General features: G+C 35.7%; 1 protein-coding gene across 1 annotated transcript in view; it reads right to left on the bottom strand.

Annotated features, from left to right (window-relative positions):
• Positions 1 to 10,679: 10,679 nt before the first annotated feature.
• The window catches only part of GCC2 (GRIP and coiled-coil domain containing 2), a 56,763-nt gene continuing 42,892 nt past the window's right edge, over positions 10,680 to 24,550 (bottom strand). The window contains exons 20-23 of the mRNA XM_033125206.1: positions 22,842 to 23,036; positions 21,660 to 21,799; positions 19,708 to 19,909; positions 10,680 to 12,236 (exon numbers count right to left, since the gene is read on the bottom strand). Of these exons, the coding sequence (XP_032981097.1) occupies positions 12,166 to 12,236; positions 19,708 to 19,909; positions 21,660 to 21,799; positions 22,842 to 23,036 (608 nt within the window). The 3' untranslated portion in view covers positions 10,680 to 12,165. The remainder of the gene's footprint in view (positions 12,237 to 19,707; positions 19,910 to 21,659; positions 21,800 to 22,841; positions 23,037 to 24,550) is intronic.

The raw sequence follows: 24,550 nt of genomic DNA, 5'->3' as shown, positions 1-24,550 counted from the left end.
CACAGTAAAAGAAGTTCTAAGAGGAAAATTCATAACCTCAAACACCTACATTAATAAACAAGAAAGATCCCAAATAAACAACCTAACCACACTTTAAGGTACTAAAAAAAGAACAAACTGAGCCCAACGTTAGCTGCAGAAAAGAAATAATACAAATTAGAGCGGAAATAAATGAAATAGAAAAGAGGAAAACTACAGAAAATATTAACCAAACTAAGGAGTTGGTTCTTTGAAAACCCCAAAAAATTGACAAACCCTTAGCTAGACTAATCAATGAAAAAAGAGAAATAACCCAAATCAACAAAACTATAAATTAAAAAGGAGATATTACGATACCACAGAAATTCAAAGGATCATAACAGGTTACTATGAACAACTGGACATCTACCAATATACCTACAACAACAAACTAGACAACCTAGAAGAAATGGAAAAATTCTTAATATACAACTTAACCAAGACTGAATCAGGAAGAAATAGAAAATATAAATAGACCAATTATTAGTAAGGCGATTGAATCAGTAATCAAAAATCTCATCTTTTAAAATTCTACTTTATTCTATGTCCCCTTTTTATTAATAAAATTATCATTGCTCTACTTTTGACCAATCCTGCCAGAGTTTTGTTTATTTTATTAGTTTTCTCAAAAAACCAAGTTACACCTTTGTTGATTTTTTCTTTGTTCCATATTTTTTACTTCATTATTATGTGCTCTTATCTTTTTCAGCTGTTTCTACTACTTATTCTGTTGGGCTTTTTCAAATTTCATAAATGAACACTTGACTCATTTATTTTGAGTCTTTTTTTTTTGTTTGTTCTAACAAGTATTTAAGGTTATATAATTCCTTTGAAGTACCTCAATTGCTGCATTCCGCAACTTTTGAAATGCAGTGTTTTCCTCCTTCCATTCAAGATATTTTTAAAATCCATTATAAGTTTCTTTAGTTCATAATTATTTAGCACATTTTTTTGTTTTCAAGTGTATAAGAATTTTTGCTTCTATTTTACCTTGTTTTATATTTCTAACTTAAGTAGGTAGTAGTTAGAGATCTAGTTTTGAATAATGCTTATTCTTTGAAATTTGTTGAAGTTTTGTTTGTGGACATGATCAATTTTTGTAAATGTTCCAAAAATACATTCTCTATTTCTTGAGAAAAAAATATGTATATTTTAATTATTGTATGCAGCCTTTTATGTCCCTTAGCACAAATTTGTTAATTCAGATGTTCTATATCCTTGATGAAGTTTTTGTCTGAGAAGGAGGTGTTGAAAATCTATTAACAAAAAAAGACAAAGAAAATCTATTATCAAATGCTTTCTAGAATAAACATGTATTGTTTTTGTAATAAATAAAAAATATAATAAACAAAAATATTTTTGTTTTATAAAATAAACAACAAATAAAATATAAACAAAAAATATAAAGATGCCTCATAGTTCCTGAGTATAGAAGACAAATGGAGGGAAGTGAGCCAGGAGATCTGTTAGGAGACAGGCAATCACAGACATCCAGGTGAGATATGCTGATGGACTGGAGTAGAAGTGACTCTGGAGACTACAAGGTATTGATGGGATGGAATTAACATGAGTATTGAATTCATTGAGAGGAAAAATGTAGAATTACTTACTTCCAGGCTTCTGATTAGTAAAATGAATGTATGGTATAGACATAATCTGAAATAGAGTATACAGGAGAAAGCAGAGAGGAAGTAGCAGGCAGATGATACATTCGGTATCATACTTGCCATATGTGAGGAGTTTGTGGGGTATCTGATATGCAATCAAAGAGATGGATTTAAATATTAGACACAAGATTTTATGAGTCAAAGATCTAGTCATCTAATTGGGGCAACAAATATAAGTGAGACAATCAGAGGTCTATGCAAGGCAATTACTTAAGAGCCTAAAATGTTTGGAGAATCAGAAGAGCTGTGTGTGTGGAGCAAAACCAAACGAGGTAAGTGTAGGTGGGATTACGAGGGCTGGCTTCCTGGAGGCCCAGGATCTGATTTAAAAGTTGAGCACGTAGAGAAATAAAAGGACTAAAGCTATACGATTCCACGTATATGAGGTCCCTAGAGTAGTCAAATGTACAAAGACAGAAAATAGAAAGGTGGTTGCCAGGGTCTGGAGGAGAGAATGATGAAGAGTTAATGTTTAATGGTGATAAAGTTAAAGTTTTGCAAGATCAGAAAGTTCTGGAGATGGATAATGGTACAATGTGAATGTACTTAATGTCACTGAAATGTACACTTAAAAATGGTTAAGATGGTAACTTTCATGTTATGTGTATTTTACCACAAGTAAAACAACAAAAACATTGAGTAGGTGGAAAAACGGTGGCACATTCTGGGTATAAAACAGCCAAAGGAAAGGGCATAAAGCTGAAATGAGCTGGGTCACAAAAGTTCTGAATGCTAGAGGATACTAATTTTCTATGAAGAAAAACTGCAGATATGAATAAATAATGTGGGTATGAATATTTTTAAATAGAGAAAAACTTGAAGGCAATATTTAAGAAAGTATTTATATGTATATGACTTGAGAGAAGAAAATCTAGGGTCAAGGAGAGAAGTTAGGAGTCTGTTTTAATAATTCAGCAAGTGACGTTAATAGCAACGGAAGGAAAGAATATACAGAACATTTGGGGTGGGGAGAATATAGAGAATATTTGGGGTGGAGGGTTTACCCAACTCTTCCTGGTTTATTTAATCTATTTTAAAAGGAATTTACTTTAAGCTCTTTACCTCTAAATACTTCAGAATGCATTTTTTTTAAAAAGGGAATTATTTTATCACATAATCACAATACAATTTTCACACCTAACAAAATTAACAATGTTATCTTAATGTCATCTAACAGCCAGATTTCAAATTTCCCCTATTGACCCAAAAATGCCTTTTAGATCTTGTTTGTTTAAATCTAAATCTAATTAAGGAACATGCATTGTACTTCATTGTTTGTCTCTAAACATTTTTAAAACAAAGCACAGTACCTGGCTCCCATGTTTTTTCTTGACCTTGAACTTGTTGGAGAGACCTAATCAGTTGTCCAAGCCAATTTTCTCAATTTCTGTATTTACCTGATTATTTTCACATGGTGTCCTTCAACTGTTTTTTATTTCCAGTAAACAAACGGGAATTTTAATCTAAAGGTGGAATATAATTATATTAACATTTTGGCAAGAATTCTTCACAGTTAATGCTTTTTTATTCAGGCACATAATGTGTAGTGCATTACTATTAGAGGTAATAAGGTCACAGAGTTAAGGTGGAAAGTTATATTTATCTTTTTGCAACCAGAACATAGCCTATGGGTTGATGCTCTGACATCTTCCCCTTAATGGTTTTAGCATCCAGTTATGATTATTCTCTGAATCAATCATTTAATTGAGAGTTGAAAAATGACAGTTTTGTAATTATATTCTTCCCTCTACATTTATTAACTGTCTTTCTTATCTCTAAAGAACTTTCTCTTACCCACTGGTGTTGTTTTGTACTTAAAAATTAGTTCCACTGCAGAAACAGAGTAAATGATTATTTACCTTTAATTACTAGGTTTTGGAACAAGAAATGTATAATAGCCAACTCCAACAGTGACAGATGAGATGGTATTGAGTATCATTACGGACTCATGAATTTTTATGTTTTGAACCTGTTTAGTCAATTCTTCATTATTCTTACGGATGCTCAAACTGTCAAAACTTTCCATATTTGGCCAGGGGGAGTCCTTCCAGCTAGCTCCTGTGACCTTTTGATATAATTCCATTAGTCTTTAAAATGTTACTGGGTCCACTTTGTACATCCCTTACCTTAAACTTGAAATTAGCATTTCTCAAGGCTCCTAATTTCTTTTACAATAAAATTGTATTTACTCATTTACAATTGCTATAATGAATTGACCTTTTAATCATTATGTAATGTCCTTCTTCATTCATGGCAATATTATTTGTTCTAAAGTCTACTTTGATATTAATATAGGAACTCTAACATTCTCTGACTAGTGTTTGCATCTTTTTCCATTTCTAAAATTTTAACAAATTAAGTATATTTGAAGTGAATTTATTGTAAATAGCACATACTAGGATCTTGCTAATGCAGTCTGACAATCTCTGCCTTTTAGTTGGTTGGTTTAGACTGTTTACATTTAATGTAATTATTGCTTTTGTTAGATTTAGGTGTACCATTTAATTATTTGTTTTCTGTTTATTCCCTCTGTGTGCATCTTCTTGTCCACATTTTATGCCTTATTTTGATTATTCAAATATTTTTTAGTGTTCTATTTTAATTTATCTATTGGGTTTTAAAAATATCAATCTTTTAAAGAAATATTTGCTCTAGGAATAATAATATACATTGCTAACCTTTCATTGTCTAACTATTTGGAGTTAATTTTTACCACTTCAATTAAAATATAGAAGATTTACAATCATATAGGTTCCTTTACCCTCTCCCTTTTTTGTTATCAGTATAATGTGTATTACATCTGCATCTACATATATGGAAAACTCCAAAAGACAATGATGCAATTTCAACTCATACATATTTTAAAGAACTTAAGTGGAAAAATAGTATTTTAATACTTATCCAGCTATTTACCATTTCTTTTGCTCTTCTTTCATTCCTGAAATTCCAGGTTTCCCTCTAGTATTATTTAATATTATTTCCCTTTAGCATTTAACATTTCTTTTAGAACAGATTTACTGGTGATGGATTCACTTCACATTTCTTCATCTGAAAATGTTTTCATTTCACCTTTATTCCTGAGATATTTCCATTGGACATAGAATTCAGAGATGGCAAATCTTTGCTTTCAGCACTTCAAAAATGTTTTAAAATATTTTCATGTTTCTAGCCTTCATGGTTTCTGATGAGAAATCCACAATCAACCAAATTTTTGTTGCCCTATATGCAATATGTTATTTTACTCCAGCTAATTTCTAGATTTTTTCTTTCCTTTGGTTTTCAGCAGTTTGATTGTAATTTGCCTGGGCAGTTTTCTTTGAATTTATCCTACTTAGGGTTAAATGAGCTTCTTAAATCTGTAAATTTATGTCTTTCACCAAATTTGGGATTATTCTGGACATTATTTCTTTAAATAATTTTACTGTGCCAACCTTTCTTCTAAGTAACTCCTAAGTGAAATTATTTATTTATTACTTATTTATTTATTATTTTTTGTTTTTAGATTTTATTGGGGAAGGGGAACAAGACTATATTGGGGAACAGTGTGTACTTCCAGGACTTTTTTTTCCAAGTCAGGCTGTTGTCCTGTCAGTCTTAGTTGTGGAGGGTGCGGTTCACCTTCAAGTTGTTGTCCTTTCAGTCTTAGTTGTGGAGGGCGCAGCTCGGCTCCAGGTACTGTTGCCATTACTAGTTGCAGGGGGCACAGCCCACCATACCTTGCGGGAGTCGAGGAATTGAACTGGCAACCTTGTGGTTGAGAGCCCACTGGCCCATGTGGGAATTGAACCGGCAGCCTTCGGAGTTAGGAGCACGGAGCTCCAACTGCCTGAACCACCGGGCCGGCCCGTTAAATTTATTTTAAGAATATATTTTATCAGCAACATATTTTATTTAAACCAATAAATTTATAATTTCAAAATTTCAGCATATAACCTATGTAATTTTATTAACCATTGTCACCCCAAGAAATTTAATTTAAAAGAATTTTAGCATGTAATTATTATAAAGATGTTTAATGAGCTGTTACACTATTTTTTTCAAGCCTTCGAAATCTGGTGTGTATTTTATACTTTCAGTATATTTCAATTTGAATAACCATATTTTAATCTTTCGATATCCACACGTGACTAGCGGATACTGTATTAGACAGAGCAGTTTTAGAACAAAGGAGTTACTTTTAAAATATTCCAAAGTTGTGCTCTATAAGGCAATTTGAAAACTGATCTGAATGATTTCTCCTTTTTCAGGAAGGGAAGCAGAAATAGTGCAGTCATGAAATTAAGTTACTGTATATTTTATGGGCCCCAGGAGAAATGCACATGGCCAGAGAGAATGATCTCAGTCAGAAACTCAGAATGAATCATATAAAATAAACATTGGACAATGTCCAGTACTCAACATGAGTTTTTAGTTTACAGTAATATCATATTATAACTCCAAATACAGAGATTTCCTAATTATGCTTAGTGTTGGAGGTATATTGATACATGTGGTAGTCTAGACTACCACAAATGCATACTTTGTGAAAAATTATATCTCATTCTTAGGGCATTTCTTATTGTAATCTTAAACTGCTGTAAAATAAATAATATAAACTATGTTAGTTGACTCAGACCAGGTCTGAATCCTAGCCTCTACTTTGGTTATAAGAGAAGTAATAAAAGTCATGCTTTTGTGTACAAATGAGACATCAAAAGTAATCAAATGTGATTAATAAGTAGTGCTCTTACCAAAGAGTGGCTATTTTTAGAACCTGGCACACCATTTCATAGCAGTATGGGCATAAGATAAGGTTGGTTTTTTAATTGTTTTCCATGTTTATAAGATTTCTTTAGTTTTTTTAAAGCAGTTAAAAAGAATCTTTCATTGAAAGACAATCTGTGGTGGGATTTCTAGTTCTTTTCAGTTTTTATTCCATTACACTTACTTCACCATCACAGCTGTGCAATGAGTAACATTTACGCCTACGCTCAGACAAAGCAACCAGAAAAATAAAACAAACCACTGAATAATAGAGATATTCTGAAGTCAGTCAGGCCAGTCTTCATGAACAGATCCATTTCCTTGGAAAAGTTAATGAAAGTAAAGACTGAAGTTGAAACAAAAGGGCTTCTCAAGGGAGTGTGACCTATTGCTAATCTACCATGTAAGAAAAACAGCAAAAGTCATGGCCAGTTCTCAAAACAGGCCCCAAAGGAAAGAATACCCTATATCTAGCCAGCAACAACATGTTAAAAAAGAGTGAGCGTAACGTTTAGAAAAAGGTGGATCAAAAAACAAACAAAAAAGCCAGACACCTATTTTCTCCTAAGTTACCAAAAAAGATTAAGGGAACACAACTAACAGAAATTGCAATATCTGGATAAACTACATTTTAAATTGCTATTGCTAATTAGAAAAGCAGTAACAGGAATGTCACTGATACTAATTTTTTTAAAATATTTAATTTTGTATTTAGAATTTAGTACATTCCTCAGAAAAGATTTATAGCCTCAAACAATTATTTAACTGGATAGCATTAATGTTAACCTTCTTGGTAGCGACAGTGACAAGAACGTGTTGAAACTACTTTGTAATCATACATTTGAAGTGGAAAATAAAAATATATAACACTTATTGTGTCTTATGTACTAATAAGCACTGTGTTGAATCAGCCTCTTACCCGCATTTTTTTCATTTAATATAATGAGATTATTACTCTTATTTGAAAATTAGAAATGTCAGTGGTAACAGAAATTATACAAATAAGCATTTATTTCTTTCAAAAACAAGAAATCTGAGATAGATCAGGGATAGTTCATCAACAAGAATTAACACAAATTCTTTAAAATCCACCATTCTTAGCTTAACTGTTGCCTCTAGGTAACAACATAGTTGCCACAGCTCCAGGCAGCACATCTACTTTCAAGGCAGGAAGGAGGAAGAGTGAGTAACATTAATTTACTGATTAATTAAATCACTTACTCATTAAGTACATTCATTGAGTGCTATGTGCCATGCACTGAGGTAAGGGCCAGGGACAGGAAACAATGTGGTAAACTGGTAAAGCTTTCCACAGGCAGAGAAAATATGAAGATAACATTTCAAAAGGGGGAATTAGCATTGGAGTGCCTACTCTGTTGGGGTTTTATTATGTCACTTAATAGCTACGATTATGTGAGTACAGGAATACCTCATTTTATTGCTCTTTGCTTGATTGCACTTCAAAGACATTGCATTTTTTACAAATTGAAGGTTTGTGGTAACCTTGTGTCAAGTAAGTCTACCGTCGCCATTTTTACAACAAGCTCAGATGATAGTTATCATTTTTTAGCAGTATTTTTTTTAAGTATTTTTAAATTAAGTAGGTATTTTTAACACATAATGCTACTCGCACTTAATACAGTACAGTATAGTGTAAACATAACTTTTACATAAAGTTGACTATGAGGATGCCCTGGGAAACCAAAGAATTCACATGACTCACTTTATTCCAATATTCTCTTTGTGATGGTTTGGAGGTGTGCCGGCAACCTCTCCGAGGTATGTCTGCAATGTGTTGTGTTCCTTTTGCAGATAAGGCAATGGGGGCTCAAAGCAGCCAAGAGGAACGTGCTGGAGTCAGTCAGTAGCGAAGTACACATTGTTTCCAGGCCTGAGTGCAGAGTTCATCCTTTTACCATTATACTGTGCTCCAGACACCTGACAGTCACTCTCACAGCACATGTAGGACATTTACTATGAGGATGCAGGGACATTGTATAGAATTCCCATCTCAGGGATTAGAAGCAGTATTGAAGGCTCCCGGAATTCTCACCCCATGTTTCTCTTATCTCTGCGAGTCACCTTAGCCTTCTTTACACTCTTGTCAATGGTGGGCTTTCTCTGCTGTTCCTGGTTATTTCAGAGCTCCTACATTTAACATGTCACAATGCCAGTTATATGAAGATGCTAACTTGAGTCTGTAGTCCCAAACCCACATTCCTGAATCTAATTGATTCGGCTTGGGTTAGGGCTCTGTATCTCATTCAGTTGATTATGGTTGGGTCTACCTGACCCTTTGTATGGTGGTGGGGCAAAAGTTCCCAGAGAGAGGCAGGGGTTGAGGGGATTGTTATTGTAAATGCTGGGCAGAGATCTGGACAGGTAACCACTGCGTGGGTTCAGAGCCCATCCTCAAAGGGAAACCAGGGTGGTCACTTCCATTATTGAAACTAAAATCGTTATTTTCTCACCACATTCAGTGTTCTGTTCACACAAAACTGTATTTTTAAAGTTAACAATTTGAAGGCCATAACCTGACTTTTCTTCCCTTGTAATCACATGTTGAATGCAGGTGAAAAAGATTTTCCTTCCATATATAACTTATACATAAGTAACTAAATGCTTTTTAACACCATGGGTGAAAATTAGCTCAAAGACACCTGCAAAGTTGTATCAGTATCAGGTTGTTTCCCTTGTTGTGTATTAATTTTGAAGCAATAGCTAATTTTCAGGTACCAAAATATAAGTTTATTTTTGTTGTCTGTTGTGCCGTCCACCAAATATCAAAATTGTGTTTTTATGGATGACTTCACACTCCTGAATACCACGTATTTCCAGCTACATCATTAGCTAATGTGGGTTTTAAAAAGAATACTGGGGGCGGCCAGTTAGCACAGTTGGTTAGAACAAGGTAGCCAGTTCGATCCCCATATGGGCCACTGTGAGCTGCACCTTCCACTAGATTGAATCAACTACTTGACTTGGAGCTGATGGGTCCTGGAAAAACACACTTAAAATAAATAAAAGTTTAAAAAAATAAAAATATAAAAAATACAATAATACTGTGTGCCTTTAGCAAAGTCTTACCTTTGCTAGTAAGTGGCTTGGTTACACTTCTGACAGAACATGTTTAAAAGAATGTAATTCTCAGTTTTTTCTCTGTATTTGAGTCTCTGTTTTGTTTGCTCATTTATTGTTCTTTAGATTCCACATATAAGTGTGGTCATATGGTATGTGTCTTTCCCAGTCTGTCTTATTTCATTTAGCATAATATTCTCTAGGTCCATCCATGTAGTTGCAAATGGTAAGAGATGGGAGGGGGGAAAAGGTGAAGAGATTAGAAAGTACAAATTTGTAGTCACAATATAGTCACGGGGATATGAAATACAGTATGGGGAATGTAATCAATAATGTTGTAAAGATTACATAGGGTGCCAGATGAACTTATCAGGCGGAATCACTTCATAGACTGTGTAGATACCTGACCACTGTACTGTACAACCGAAGTTGAAGTAGAATAATATTCAATGTCAGCTATAAATATATATATATATATATATATATATATATATATATATATATATATGTATGTGTGTATATATATATATATGTACAGGATATTAAGTACAGCATAGGGAATATAGTCATGGTATTGTAACAGCTATATACAGTGTCAGAGGGATACATTGGGGGGTTATCACTGTGAGGGGTGTAAATGTCTAACTATTATGTTGCTTTGTACACCTGAAACATTAAAAAAAAGAATGTAATTCTCAAAGTTTGTTTAAAGGACTATAATTCTCGATCTTACGCTGCTTGGAGTACAAGCAAAGCTCACTATGTACAAGAGATGCCTTAAATCACAGAGGAGGCTGGAACCTGAGGGGCCCAAGGAAAGGGTAAGCGTGGCTTGCAGGATCCGCTGGAAGATGGATGTCAGACATGGCAGGTCCCATGGTCTACACACATCATGTACCGAAAGGTCAATCTCTTTCTCTCAAGGACCTGATATTCTAGGTCCCAAAGGTCTAGATGGTAGTAAAGGAATTAGCAATTCCAATACATAGACTAATTTAAAACCCCAAAGAGTCAGTGTCTAAAAGGAAAAGAATAGTCATAAAAATACAATATACAGTTAAACGTATTTAATAGAAATATTAAAATAATCATTACATTTCCTCTCATTGCTAAAACGATGAAAGAATATTTCTTTTGTAATCAAAGTAATAATTTTTTAATCATGCAAAAGGTATTTTTATTACATTCGTAAGTGGAGACTGTATTTCAAAACAAGTTTATATAGACTTCAAAAAGACCTTGACTTAAAGACAAAGTGATATTTATTTAAATACTATTACAGTTACATTGTATGCTGCTGGCATACTTATATTCACAGTTTATAAAGTAAAAAAACTAAACTTTTAAAGCCAGCTTTGAAATAGATGCATTTTTATTAATACATTCACTAGTTAGGTCTGTTCTTCTATAACAGGAAAGACAGATATTCAAGGTATTTATTAAAGAACAAACTCAACATGCAAACTCAGCAGCAAATGTCAGTTAAATTAAATTGGAAGCCAATGTTCTGAGTAACCGAAGAACAAAGTCAGTTCACCAGCTGAGACTGAAAATTAGAATATAAAGTGGAAGGCTTAAGAAAGAACTTCATAGAACACACTGTGTGGTGATTTTTTAAACAAATATTAAAACAGAATTCTTACATTTATGACTTAAGAACAGAAGTTTGATCTAGTCAATAAAATATATTCGGAGGCATCAGGGGCGTACACCATTGCACAAGAACTGTGAAAATGTAGCACTGATCTCTAAGATGTCTCTAAAATCCCTTCTGATGGAAAACTTATAGGATGACATGATCTGCTGAAACATGGGAAGCACCAGTTTCATATTTAGATAAAACGCTGAGTAATACAGTCAATGTTCTGATATATTCTTATTTGGGGAGATGGAAAGAATTCTCAGACTAGACTCATGGCTTAGAAGTAGGTGAACCATAACAAGAGCCTGGAGAGACAACGTGAAATCACTCCAAGGTAACGAGGTGGTCCCATCTGTTCACATTCAGTGTTACACCAGCCGATTGTGGGGCTTCTCACAACACAATGAGTTCTGACATAATTTACTTTAGAGAAAAAAAGAACAGTTCCCTTTAAAGTAAATAACTACATAAATTATATTTTAACTCAGTCTCATAATGAACTGTGGCATATTTACCTTATAGTCCCTTAAAAACACCAACTTTACCAATAAAGCATATTCCTTCATGTTCTAATTAAATTTTTAAAAAATAATTTGTAACTAAAAATCTGTAAGTCTGACCTTGCGATCAATATTCTTGCAACATTATTTTAAAAGCCTAAATTCAAGTTGGTACGGTACCAAAATTTAGTTTAATGTCAAACTTCACAGTACTGCCCGGAAATAGGCGGGTCCTGAGGTTCCAGAGAAGGGAGTGCATTCATTCCCGGTGTCTTCACCCAGCAGCATGCTTGGGAGATGAGAGACAAAGGGCTGTGGACTGGTAGCAACACTTCGGGCTGTTGGACTTTTACTTCAAGGTGAGACTTTTTAAATATATGTGACATATGTATGTACAAATATGCACAGATGTGGATATATACACACTTTTTGACAAAAGAATCACAGCAGTGGATGTGAACCTTTTTTGCTAAATAGATTCGATTTGGTTTTAATAAATAATGTTCTTTCCATCAATCTACCGAAGTCCAGACCAACTGTGCAGGTAGGATGCCCATCCGGAAGAACGGGAAGCATTTTCTTCCTCACCTTTGGGAATTAAAAAAATATGTATTAATCTTCTCATAACCACACTTCAATATTACGAATCTGTCCGTCCTTGAACTTTCAGTATTCATTGTCTTTCTTTACTGTTAATTCCAAAATAAAGCCCCCAGCACAATTAAGTATTTTTGAAAATAAGGGGAATCTTTTATATTTTAAAACAGAAGCCTTTCCATAACTTAACTTAGAATTTAAAATCAAGAGATTTATGGTAAATCTCAAAACCAAACCAACACAAACCCTAAACAACTTTTTACTATTCATTTAAAAATCAGGCTCATTGAGGTATAATTTACTTACAGTAAAATTCACCCTTTTTAGGTAAAGCACCACCACCCCAACCAAGGTATAAACCCATTTCCACCACCTCAAAGTTCTCTCCTGACCCTTTTTAGTCAGCACCCCCCCCCACTCATTTGCAATCACTGATCTGTTTTCTGTCCTTATAGCTTTGTCTCTTCCAGAAACTCATATAAACAGAACCACATCATATATAGTCTTTTTAAATCTGGCTTCTTTCACTTAGCACAATGCATCTCAGAATAATCCACGTTGCTGTGGGTGTCAGTTCATTCCTTTTTACTGCTGAATAGTATTCCCTGCTGTTTATTCATTTACCAATGAAGGATACTTAAGTTGTTTCTAGTTTTTAGCAATTTAAAATAAAGCTGCTGTAAACATTTGTGCACAGGTTTTTAATTTAAAATTTTTGAAAACGAATTCAGCATACCATAAAATTCACCTTCGTAAAGTATATAATTCAGTGGTATTTTAGTATGTTCACGAAGTTTGTGCATTTTTTCGTGTAGACCTAGGTTTTTATTTCTTTTGGATAAATACCTTGGGACTATTGTTGTAAAATGAATGTATGTTTAACTTTATTAAAAATGCCAAACTTTTCCAACACGGTTGCATCATTTTGTATTGAATGTTCCAATTACTCTTTTTATCTTTTTTTAATGATCAACACAAATAAATTGTCTGGAAGTTCAGAAAAATTCTGGGCTTTCAGGAAAATTTCAGAAATGGTCTTTATTGTTTTCTTCTTAATATGATTTGTAATATTAATATATATGATTTGAAAGTTTTACAACCCTAAAAAAAGTAAACATCTCTTTTCATTACATGTCCTATCCTTCACTCTCCCTCCCCTCCCCAGAAGTAACCATCATTAAATTTAGTACATACCCTTCCAGACACCTGTTTACAGACATATATATACCCCACATTTGGATCTCATTCAGAGTAGCATTTTCCAAATTTTAAATGGAGATACTCTTTCTATAGTTTACAGACCACTTTCATTTCTTTTTCTGTTCACTGTCTGGTTTTATCTTTGTATTAATTACGAACTTATTTGGGAAGCCAAGCTGACTTATCACAAGTCGTATCTCAAGTAGAACATGCAATCTGTGAGCTGTGCTGGGATCTAATGTGCAGGGAACAGGGTGAGTTAACGTTTGCACTGCAAGGAGAGCAACAATCTACACTTCTTCGTCTCTTTCACGTTACTTGTTTTGGGACTAATGTGGCACTTTGTTCTACCTTACAGAGAGATGCAACAGGCAGCTACTAGCAGCTCATGATATTTGCTTGGGATACAAGTTGGGCCCTTAATGGGAACCTACTACAAGGAAGTTGATGTCGTTTGTCAAAGTTGGACAACCTACGAGGTGTGACCAAATATGGTGAATGATTAAATTAAAAAAAAAACACATTTATTACAGTAAAAGACATGTTCCCATTAATCTACCTCAAAATACTCCCCCTCACTTCAATCACTTATCCCATCGTTCTTGCCACTTTCTGATGCAGTTCTGGAAGTCCTCTTTCATGAGTGTGTCTTTAGTTGCACTGTCCTGGCAGCCTCAATGTCCTGAATCATTTTGATTTTGGGGTAGAGCCAGAAGTCACACAGTGCCAGATCTGGTGAATAAGGTGGATGAGGACACACCGTTATGTTTTTATTTGACAGAAATTGCCTTATACCAGAAGAGATGTGTGACATGGAGCATTGTCATGATGGAGGATGATTTATGGCATTCTTTAAAACACACCTTCTCTCAACCAGAGCTCACACCCTACAAACGGCACCGAACAAGGTGAAACTTGTCACATACTGTTACCAAGGTTTGAAATGCTGCTTCCCGTATTGAGGATCCCTGCCTTTCTGTTGGATGGCACCCGCAGCAGCATTCACTGTATTTTGTGGTAACAATGGAAAGTTTCCATGTCACATATGGCTTCTGGTACAGCAATTTCTGTCAAATAAAAACATTACAGTGTGTCCTCATCTACCTTATTCACCGGATCTGGCACCATGTGACTTCTGGCTCTTCCCCAAAGTCAAAATGACCATGAAAGGTAAACGTTTTGAATCGATTTGGGACATCGAGGCAGCCAGGACAGTGCAACTAAAGACACTTACGAAAGAGGACTTCCAGAACTGCTTCAAAAAGTGGCAATAATGATGGGATGAGTGTGTTTGAAGCGTGGGAGAGTACTTTGAGGGGGATTAATGGCAATGTGTCTTTTACTGTAATACATTTTTTTTTTAATTTAAACATTCACCATGGTTTTTTTTTTTTTTTTTTTTAGGACTTTATTAGGGAACAGTGTGTACTTCCAGGACTTTTTTTCCAAGTCAAGCTGTTGTCCTTTCAATCTTAGTTGTGGAGGGTGCCGTTCAGCTTCAAGTTATTGTCCTTTCAGTCTTAGTTGTAGAGGGCGCAGCTCAGCTCCCGGTCCAGTTGCCGTTACTAGTTGCAGGGGGCACAGCCCACCATCCCTTGCGGGACTTGAGGAATTGAACCGGCAACCTTGTTGTTGAGAGCCCACTGGCCCATGTGGGAATCAAACCGGCAGCCTTCGGAGTTAGGAGCATGGAGCTCTAACCGCCTGAGCCACCGGGCCGGCCCTCACCATATTTTTTTTGATCACACCTCGTACTTTATTTCCTACGCTAATGTTTCTCAAATATTTGCAACCCAAACCCATAGGAAAAAAAAAATTTATATCAGGAACCAACACAGTCAGCCAGCCAACCAACATCCACACGTATACCTAGAGAGTTTCAAGAAGCAAGTCTTACCCTTACTAGATTCAATGTATTCTGATGTTTGTCTTATTCTATTTAAAAAAATATTCTGGATATCATCCACCAAATTAATTTCATAATCCATTATACTGTATAAACTCTACACAAAATCAGAACTTGTAAACATTGCTTCAAAGGACATGAAGGACACAAGAGATACTTGTGTTCTTTGCTTTTATGGTCCCATTCCTTTCAGTGCCAGGAAGAGTATCTCAGACTCTCTCTCTGGCACCCACACATGCATAACATAGGTTATCTTCATGGCCTTGGTCAAGAAATGTCCTTGCTGTGGCTGGTAAGGCCCGGGACCCCTATTTGTAGCGTGGTGACAAGTTTCCTCTGCCATGATGTTTCTTTTCGCACCTCAGACTTTCCACCTAGAAAGTTTTCCTTGTGCATGAAGCACATTGCTGAGAATTTCCAGAGGAGGTGACTTCTTAAAGTTTCTGTCTGTCAGCAAAGATCTTCAAAAATATTTTTACCAAGTTGGCAGTTATTTCTTACAGCACACTGAAGAAAGTATTCTACTAATGCTGTTGAAAAGTCCATTGTGAGCCTGTTATTCCTTTAATGGTAACGAAGCACTGTGTCTTCTTTCTCTGGCTGCTTTTGAGATTTTTTTGTCGGTCCTTTCTTGGGGGCAGTTTCACTTTTATGTGACTAGAGGTAGACTTCCTTTTATTTATCCTACTTGAAATTTTATTGAAGTTTTTATATCTGTGGATGGATATCCTTCAGCAATTCTGGAAAAATTTCAGCCATTGTCTTCAAATATTGTTTCTACCCAATTCTTTCTCTCCTTCTACAACTTCAATTATTAATTATATGTTAGATGTCATCATTCTATCTTCTATGTTTTTCATCACTGTTCTGTTTTTAATTTTTTGATTCTCCATGCTAAATTCTGAATAATTCTTTCTGACTCATCTTCCAGTTTAATCATCTTTTCTTAAGCCATATATTATATATCTAAACCTACTGCCAGACCATAACTGTTTTGTTTTTTGTAAGTTTTCTTTTATTTGCTCACATAGATATGAGATATGAATTCAATAACCTTTAAAAGGTAAACTAGTTTAGACTAAATAAGTGGGGTTTTCTTTCATATTTATAGGACTTAGCCAAAGTATATCTTACAATTCTGGGTTTCTAATGAACTTCTAAATATATCCCCTGTGGAATGATCAATAACATTGGTGTCACTGGGACCCTCAGGCTAGTCTCTTTGAGATCTTGTATTGATCAATAGACCCTCGACTTATAGAAGCCACTTGAGTGTTAGTAATATCTACACTACGTTAAACATTCTTGGCTTTAAAAAGAGGATCATTAGATATGCTAAATATTTTGAGATCATATTGTTCTATTAAAAACTGTTTTAATTGAAATATAAATATATGTGTATATTTTATGTGTATATATGTGTGTGTGTGTGTGTGTGTGTGTGTATATATACTTCTAAAAAGTCCTGATCAATTTTACAAAGAAAAAAATAGTTTTAGCTTTGATAGAATAAAAATATATAAAAGGAAATTTATCCTTTAGGAATACGATATTACTAAAAATGGACACTTCTTATTTTGGATCTTGTGACAAAAATGCTATTGTGGTTCAGTTAATAATGTACCCTACAATTAAGGCTGAGATTACTATCATTAATTATCATTAGAAAGATGTATTGTAAAAACAAAAAAATCAGATTCAAAGAAACTATCAGCACTATTTATGAAGTATACCTGTTAAAAAAATATATTAAACTTGAATTCTACCCACCCTCCAGAGCAGGGCTCTCAAGACATGGCTGCCAGACCAGGTCTCCAGGGCATCAGTACCACCTGGGAACTTGTTAAAAATGCAAACTCTTGGGTACCACCTTAAGTCCACTGAAACAGAACATGGGGTGGAGCCCAGCAAACTGAGTTTTAATAATCATACCAGACGATCAGATATCCACTCATTTTGAAGACCACTTTCTAGATGTATTAGTTTAATTAGGACTTACAGGGGATAGAGGAACATGTTAAAGAGCACCAACATGATGAGGTAATGCCATCAAAAGTGGGACAACTAGACATGTTGGGCCTACTGATGGGACATCTGAGAAAGTATACAAAAATACCTACAAGGTATTTTGATCTCCTACACCACTCAATTGTACCTGGATCTAATCATGGGTCTAAGTTCCTATTTATAGGCAACACTGGAACAAGTTAAATGCTATTTTGAAGTGCCAAAACCAGAACAGGATTTCTACAGGACAAATGACCACTTTCTTCAACTGATACATGACATTACAGAAAGGAACACGGAATTGCTAGATAACAAAAACAAAACAAAGCTTAGGGAACATCAACCAAATGCAATGTGTAAGTCCTATTTGGGATACTGCAAAAAGACATTTTTGATAACCCAGGTACACTGTACATGAACTGGATGTAGATGACAGGGGAATCCAGTATACGTTGAAGTATTCACTGGGGAAATCATATGTGTGGTATTTCCTTTAAAATCTCAAGCTCTGGAGCCGGCCTGGTGGCTCAGGCGGTTGGAGCTCCGTGCTCCTAACTCCGAAGGCTGCCGGTTAGAATCCCACATGGGCCAGTGGGCTCTCAACCACAAGGTTGCCGGTTCAGCTCCTCGAGTCCCACAAGGGATGATAGGCAGCGCCCCCTGCAACTAAGATGGAACATGGCACCTTGAGCTGAGCTGCAGCTGAGCTCCCGGATGGCTCAGTTGGTTGGAGCGCGTCCTCTCAACCACAAGGTTGCCAGTTCGACTCCTGCAAGGGATGGTGGGCTGCGCCCCCTACAACTAGCAACAGCAACTGGACCTGGAGCTGAGCTGCGCCCTCCACAACTAAGACTGAAAGGACAACATCTTGAAGCTGAATGGCACCCTCCACAACTAAGACTGAAAGGACAATAACTTGACTTGGAAAAAAGTCCTGGAAGTACACTGTTCCCCAATTAAGTCCTGTTCCCCTTCCCCAATAAGAAAAAAAAAAAATCTCAAGCTCTGCCCTACCGTTGTCAAACTATTGCCCATGAGCTGAAAACTGTCAAAGATGGGTGACACCTACAAGGAACATCACAGTACTTTCTCTGTATGTAAGGGTGAAACTTAAATCAATAACTTAGCCTATGGCTTGATTTACCTCCTCGTTTACTATTCAGTTGTTTTCTCTTTGTTTCTCCCCCTCACTGTGTGATTTAATGACTCTGTTTTGTTTCCTTTCTCCAGGCTACACATACTTCACTAATCCAGTTAATCAGCAAAACACTAACTGGAAAAGAGTAATTCCTTAGTCCTCGGGTACCCAGGAGCTGGAATCCATTTTGCAACTCCCTTGTAGTTTTTACTGTGACGCATAAAGCTCCGGCTGTCTGGAGATAACGTAATCTTCAAACAAATCAAACCCTGGGAAGCGACTTCAGCCCTTGAACCTACCTGACTGATTCCCCCACGTCTCTTTGTTCTCCCCCAACTTGTATGCCTATAAAACCCCTTGATTATCCTCGGCTAATAGAAGGTGGCATTTCTCAGGACAGCAGTCCATCATCTTCCTGGCTGTCGGCATCCAGAATAAAGGAAACACCTTTTTTCCTCACCAACTCTTACTGGGTCTTACACAGCAAGCGGCACCGAACCTGGGTTCAGTAACATGTATGCTTGAAAATGTCAACAATCAAAATGTTTTAAAATTAAAACAAACATGAAACCATGATCCTTAAGATGCAGTTTGAAATCAGGTAACTATAGCTGCTGTATGTGAATCATTCTAAAGGAGTTTATGAAATCACAGTATTAAATTTGACATGAAAATCTAAGTTCTAAATATAGGACAGCTTTAAAGCTGCATATGCCTGGAAAAATGGACTGTTAGATATGACATAGACCAAATGTTGAGCCATAAGACTGCTGTCTCTGGACTATTTTTGGATAGATGTTGGTGAAGGGGAGGGGGAAGTAGATGAGGACAAGCCAACACATGTTTAAAAAAGTGTGATATAAAACAAAACCAGATTCTTTGACAGAACTTAATGCTAGGATTATAAATCCAATTTTCTTAGAAGCTCAAAGAAGCTCCAGAAGCTCAAACTTAAACACTGTACAGTATTTTGCTGCATGTTAAAAATTATATAAATGTACTATAGTTGCCGTACGGTGTTAAAAAGTGAGCTTTCCAAATCTAGTCATAGGTTACACGTATGACAGAACTCATTCAAATGAACATAAGTTATCATTTTAAGTCATAGTGTCATGGAAAAGAGTGTAAGTACACACACAGAGTCTCAACCACAAGGCAACATTTAGTGTAAGTTGTAAAACAGAAGTATGTTATAAGACTCCTTCACCTACCTTGAGCAATTGCAGCAAGTTTTCCCTTTTCTTCAGGGCTGAGCTGCAACATTGTATCTATAACAGGAAGCAGCCTCTCTCTTTCACTACCTGGTTTTAGGAAAATGAACTGTAGCAAGACATTCTTCAGGTATTCCAGGTTAGCTACAGATTTCTCTCGTTCGTGATTTCTTTCCAATCTTCTAATTTCACTTTTGAGAAGCTGGTGTTAGAGAAATTAGTTAAAAATGGGTTTTAGGAGCTTCTGGTTAAATATGACAGACTGTACACACACATTTTTCTTCTCTTTCCCCTGAAATGCCCCCCCCCCCCAATGACAATAAAGGAGAACCTAGGAGAGAAGAACAATGTAGATGAGAAATATCAAGAAATTCACAGAAAGGAGACATATGAACTATTAAGTAACTCAGTCCAGCTGGTTATCAAGTACCAGGACAAGAGGAGAGAGTGTCTCCCACAAAAACACTGAGAATCTCCTGCCTCAGAAGGAAAGGTTACCATGGAAATTGGAGATGAAAACGAAGGACTATGTAGTCTATATTGGTAGGTACCATGATGCTCCCTCCACCTTCTACTTTCTATGGAAACTACACCAGCGAGCTCAGGGACGTGGGATGACAGTCACATTGTGAGAAGTGCGAGCCAGAGTCTGGAAGCAGGGCTGACGTGAACACTTGTATCATCACTAAGCCTTTCCCCTGACCGGCTCCCAGAACTCCAGGCAGTAGATGGGCAGTGAAATTATATTTACAGGATGAACAGCACTTATCCAAAACAAGAGTCGAGTTCAGGATAGAGTGAAAACGCTGGAATGTAAGACAATCTGAAATATTACCAGAAAAATGGAGCAAAGGATGATATGAAAAATATGGTAGGATGCTAAAGTCTTTGAGAAAGATTTCTGGGTTGAAGTGAAAAAAATTATATTGTTTTATGTCATCATTTTAGGTTAGTCCAAGAAAGTTAGCCAACTCTGTCCTAAAAGCTAGGGTCATTTTTCAAAAGTGACAATAAGGTCGAAGAAATTGTGAGATTGTATATTTGTGAAAATAATATATTTAAATAGTCACTTAGGTTCACTGGGCTAGTTAGTGATTTGTTAGATGTGATAATGTTTTGACTGTGTGGAAAATGTTTTATACAGAGATGCATTCAGAGATGTATTTAGTGGTGGGATGTCATAATGTAAAATTTACTGTAAATAACTGAATAACTCAGCATTAAAAAAATTAATTTGACAAGGACAGCTGGCAGCCCTGCATGGTACTGGGCAAAAGCATGTGCTTTTCAGACACAAGTTTGAATTTAGCTACATTTATCAGCTTCAACTGTTCTTTCATCCAGTGATTAAGAGGATTAAATACGATAATCTATGTAAAGACCAGGGCCTGGCTCATGGGAACTACTCAGTAAGTAGTATGACTACATTTGGACAGTTGATTTATCAGTGAGCCAGGGTGGAAATATCTCATTTGTGTAATCCTCAGCAGTTCCACAAGCTACCTTGATACTACATGTTTCTGGTGTCTTTAAATAGGAAAAACTTCCTATGCCACTTTTGCCATCTCCACCAAAACCTATGAAAAGTAGTTTAGTGCCATAAACATCAGCAGAATGATCTGAATAAGAAGTGTGCCATGGTTTACCTTTAGAATTTAAGGACTTATACCCATTTAAGTTTTATTTAAGCATATATGGAATACTGACTTGTGAACATCTATCTAATTTCTAAATCTATTATGGTTTCTTAGAAAAAGTAGGAATTAAAATAGTATTTATGTGATAGATATAAAAGCAATTAATATTTCTTGATTTTAAGAATGTAGTATCACTAAGAATCAAGATATTATGGATATATCTGACATGTGAACATTTAAACACAGGTAAGTGTGTATAGAGGGTCAAGAAAACTGAATTGGAGCATCTTCTCGTTGGCAGTTTTTTGACCTTACCTTAATTTGCTCCATAAGGATTGCATTGGTTGCTTCCGTTTCCCGAAGCAGGCCATTTAAGTGGTCGGCACTTTTTGTGGTGGAACTGAGCTTTTGAACCAATTCTTCTTTGGTAAGGTCAGCATGCCATAAAGGAGGCTCTGCAAGATGGTGTTCCAATAGTTAATTTTCAAAATCAGGATTATAGACGAAGATTCTAAATAAGAAAAATATCTCAGTATAGATATTTTACCCTGCAGTATTATACAGGTCCACTCTCGTTGCAATTCTCCTGGTCAATATATCTCAATTAAAAGGTTACATGTTGAATTTACAGAATCTCTGTTGTAAAGCATATACTCTAATTGAATATAAGCTCTATGAGCCCCAATTCTGAAATTTGTTAGGCTTGTGTTTATAAACAGTTTTATCTGTTTTATCACTCACCCTCCTCTATTAATGTCCCAAGAGCTTGTGTCATTTTACTTATAAATGAAGGAAGTATTAAGATTTACTGGTCACTTATATCATGGACTCTCAATGAGGTCTCATGAACTCTCAAGAATTTTCAATGAGGTAGTATAGGTATCACTATTCAAATTTTACTCAAAGTCAACAAGTATTTCAGCAAAAATCACAATGCCAAGTCTGGTTCTGGAGTCTGTTGCTCCTCTGTAGTGAAGCCTGCACCAGTATTAACTTCACCTGAAGGAACCAGGATTGTAGTTTCCACCCACATCAGAATCAATGACTGTGGATACAAACAGTGCTTACTACTCTTGATCCTGAAACTTCAGAAAGATGACAAGATTCCCCCTGACCTACAAATACCAATATTCATTATAGGTAAGAATATAACAAAACTTGACTACTTAATAAGGCACATTTAGCACTACTACTTCATCAAGAGGAATAAACTAAAAGTGTTTCTTGGATGAGTGAGAAAATATTTATCATACTTTCTAATGCCACTATAGAACTTGCAATCATCTATTTCTGGCTCAAGCTTAGGGCACAATTCATTTTAATTAAAAAAAAATTTTTTTTTTGTTTCATTCTGCAGGAAAGTTTTTCATTTGAAAAAACAGTTGAATACTGAAAGAAATTTTACTGGAGTACATCAAAAAAACATTTATAACTTAAGTGTAATATTAATAAGAGTAGAACTAAATTAGAAAAACATACGTAAGCAAAGAAACATACCAAGTTTAGTTTCCGGAGAATTCAGAAGCTGCTCTAAAGACTGTGTGTAAGTGCCAGCAGAAGATACAGACTCTGTATCAGTTGTCTCCATTCCTTCTCCCTCCTCTCGGGTTACAGCATGCATGTCCAGAAGGGAAAGGTCTGTGTTTCTCCTTTCTCGAAGGTTCTTCACAGGTTGGTGGGAAGAAGCTGGACCTATTAAATTTTTTTTTTTACAGGTGAAGTGAGAGTGTTCAAAATTGACAAATTTAGCATTAACAGAGATACACAATAACATTAAAATGATCCTAGGGATGTGAAATGATATGGTGAGGAATTTTAATAAATTGTAGGCAAGTAAATGACATACAAAAAATAATTTCTAAAACAGTCCCAAAAATTTAGTTATTGAAATTTTAACCACTTAAGTCATTTCAGCAGAAACCATAAATTAATTGCTACTAGCTAGATAAGATAAACTATTAGGTAACACAAAGATCATAACATAGAGGGCTGAACTGTTGCTCCACATTGGTAGAAATTCTAAAACTACACTCTAGCTATTTCTGAGGCTTAGGTACCTCAGATAGCTGCATACTTTCTGACACAACGCCCTTGCTGATGTCTGCTCAGCAGACGTTCCTGCTGATCTGCCCTTATGCCATCACCTCTGCTGTTTCCTACTATTTCCCGCTGACATCTCCACTGTTCAGGCAAGAAGAACCTAGAATCCAGGGCAGGCAAGTAATCAATTATAATTCCGGGGCTTCCCTGCTTGCTGATAATAATGAAACACTTGGATAGCACTGTACGGTTTCTAAGATACCTTTAAACACATTACTTTATTAATCCCAAGAAACCTGAAGTTCAGAAAAATTAAATGGCTTTGCCCAGGGTCTCACAGCTTAGGGACCAGAATTTTAACCCAGATCTTTTAACTTCAAATTTCATTTCTTTCCCATTCCATGACGTTGCCTCCCATTTTCTTTCAAACATTAGCCCTCTGGCTGCTTTTGTTGAAGAAATTTCCTGGATTTCTGATATTTTGCTGTTTACTGCTGATTCCTAGATTACAATCTCTTGTGCAATCAGTATTTTCCTGGCTGATTACTTCTTGTGTTGACTCTTGGCATATGTTAAAATTTTTTGAAGCTCGTTTCTGACCCTGACGAGTGACTCATAACTGCCAATGTCCTGGTGACATTTGCCATGGAAAACAGTATTAAGTTGATCCTTAGTATTAAAATGTAGCCTCATCTAGGCCAACATATTCCCATCTCTTCTAGAAAGCAGAACATAAAACACTGCGTGTGGTTGAACTAAAATTCCAATGAATCAGAAATTTCAAAGGGAAGAAGCTGTACTGGCCAAGCAATCCTGTAAGTTCAGTGCTGCTTGAATATATCTAAGCCTCTTGCTCTCTAACACATTTATAATAGATATATTTTGGTGATTAATAATGAAGAACACCAAACAAATCCAGTGAATACTGGAATTTGGACATGTGATGAGACTGACAGAGTATATTTTTGCCCAAGAAAAGGAAACACTCTTAAATGGAGGCTAACAAATACATGAAAATCAGTATTCTCAGGTTACATAGGCTGCTGTAAGTATAATTTAGAAGGTCTCAAATGGTTCAAATATCTTCTCAGTGAGCAAATCCAAAATTCGTTAGTCACAGAATCAACATTGGTTGTCACCTAGTAAATTTTCTATTTTCTTAGGAA

Source organism: Rhinolophus ferrumequinum, chromosome 13 (genome assembly GCF_004115265.2).
Source record: "Rhinolophus ferrumequinum isolate MPI-CBG mRhiFer1 chromosome 13, mRhiFer1_v1.p, whole genome shotgun sequence".
NCBI lineage: Eukaryota > Metazoa > Chordata > Mammalia > Chiroptera > Rhinolophidae > Rhinolophus > Rhinolophus ferrumequinum.
Note: the sequence above shows the minus strand (reverse complement) of the source record. Positions and strands in the feature narration are given on the sequence as shown.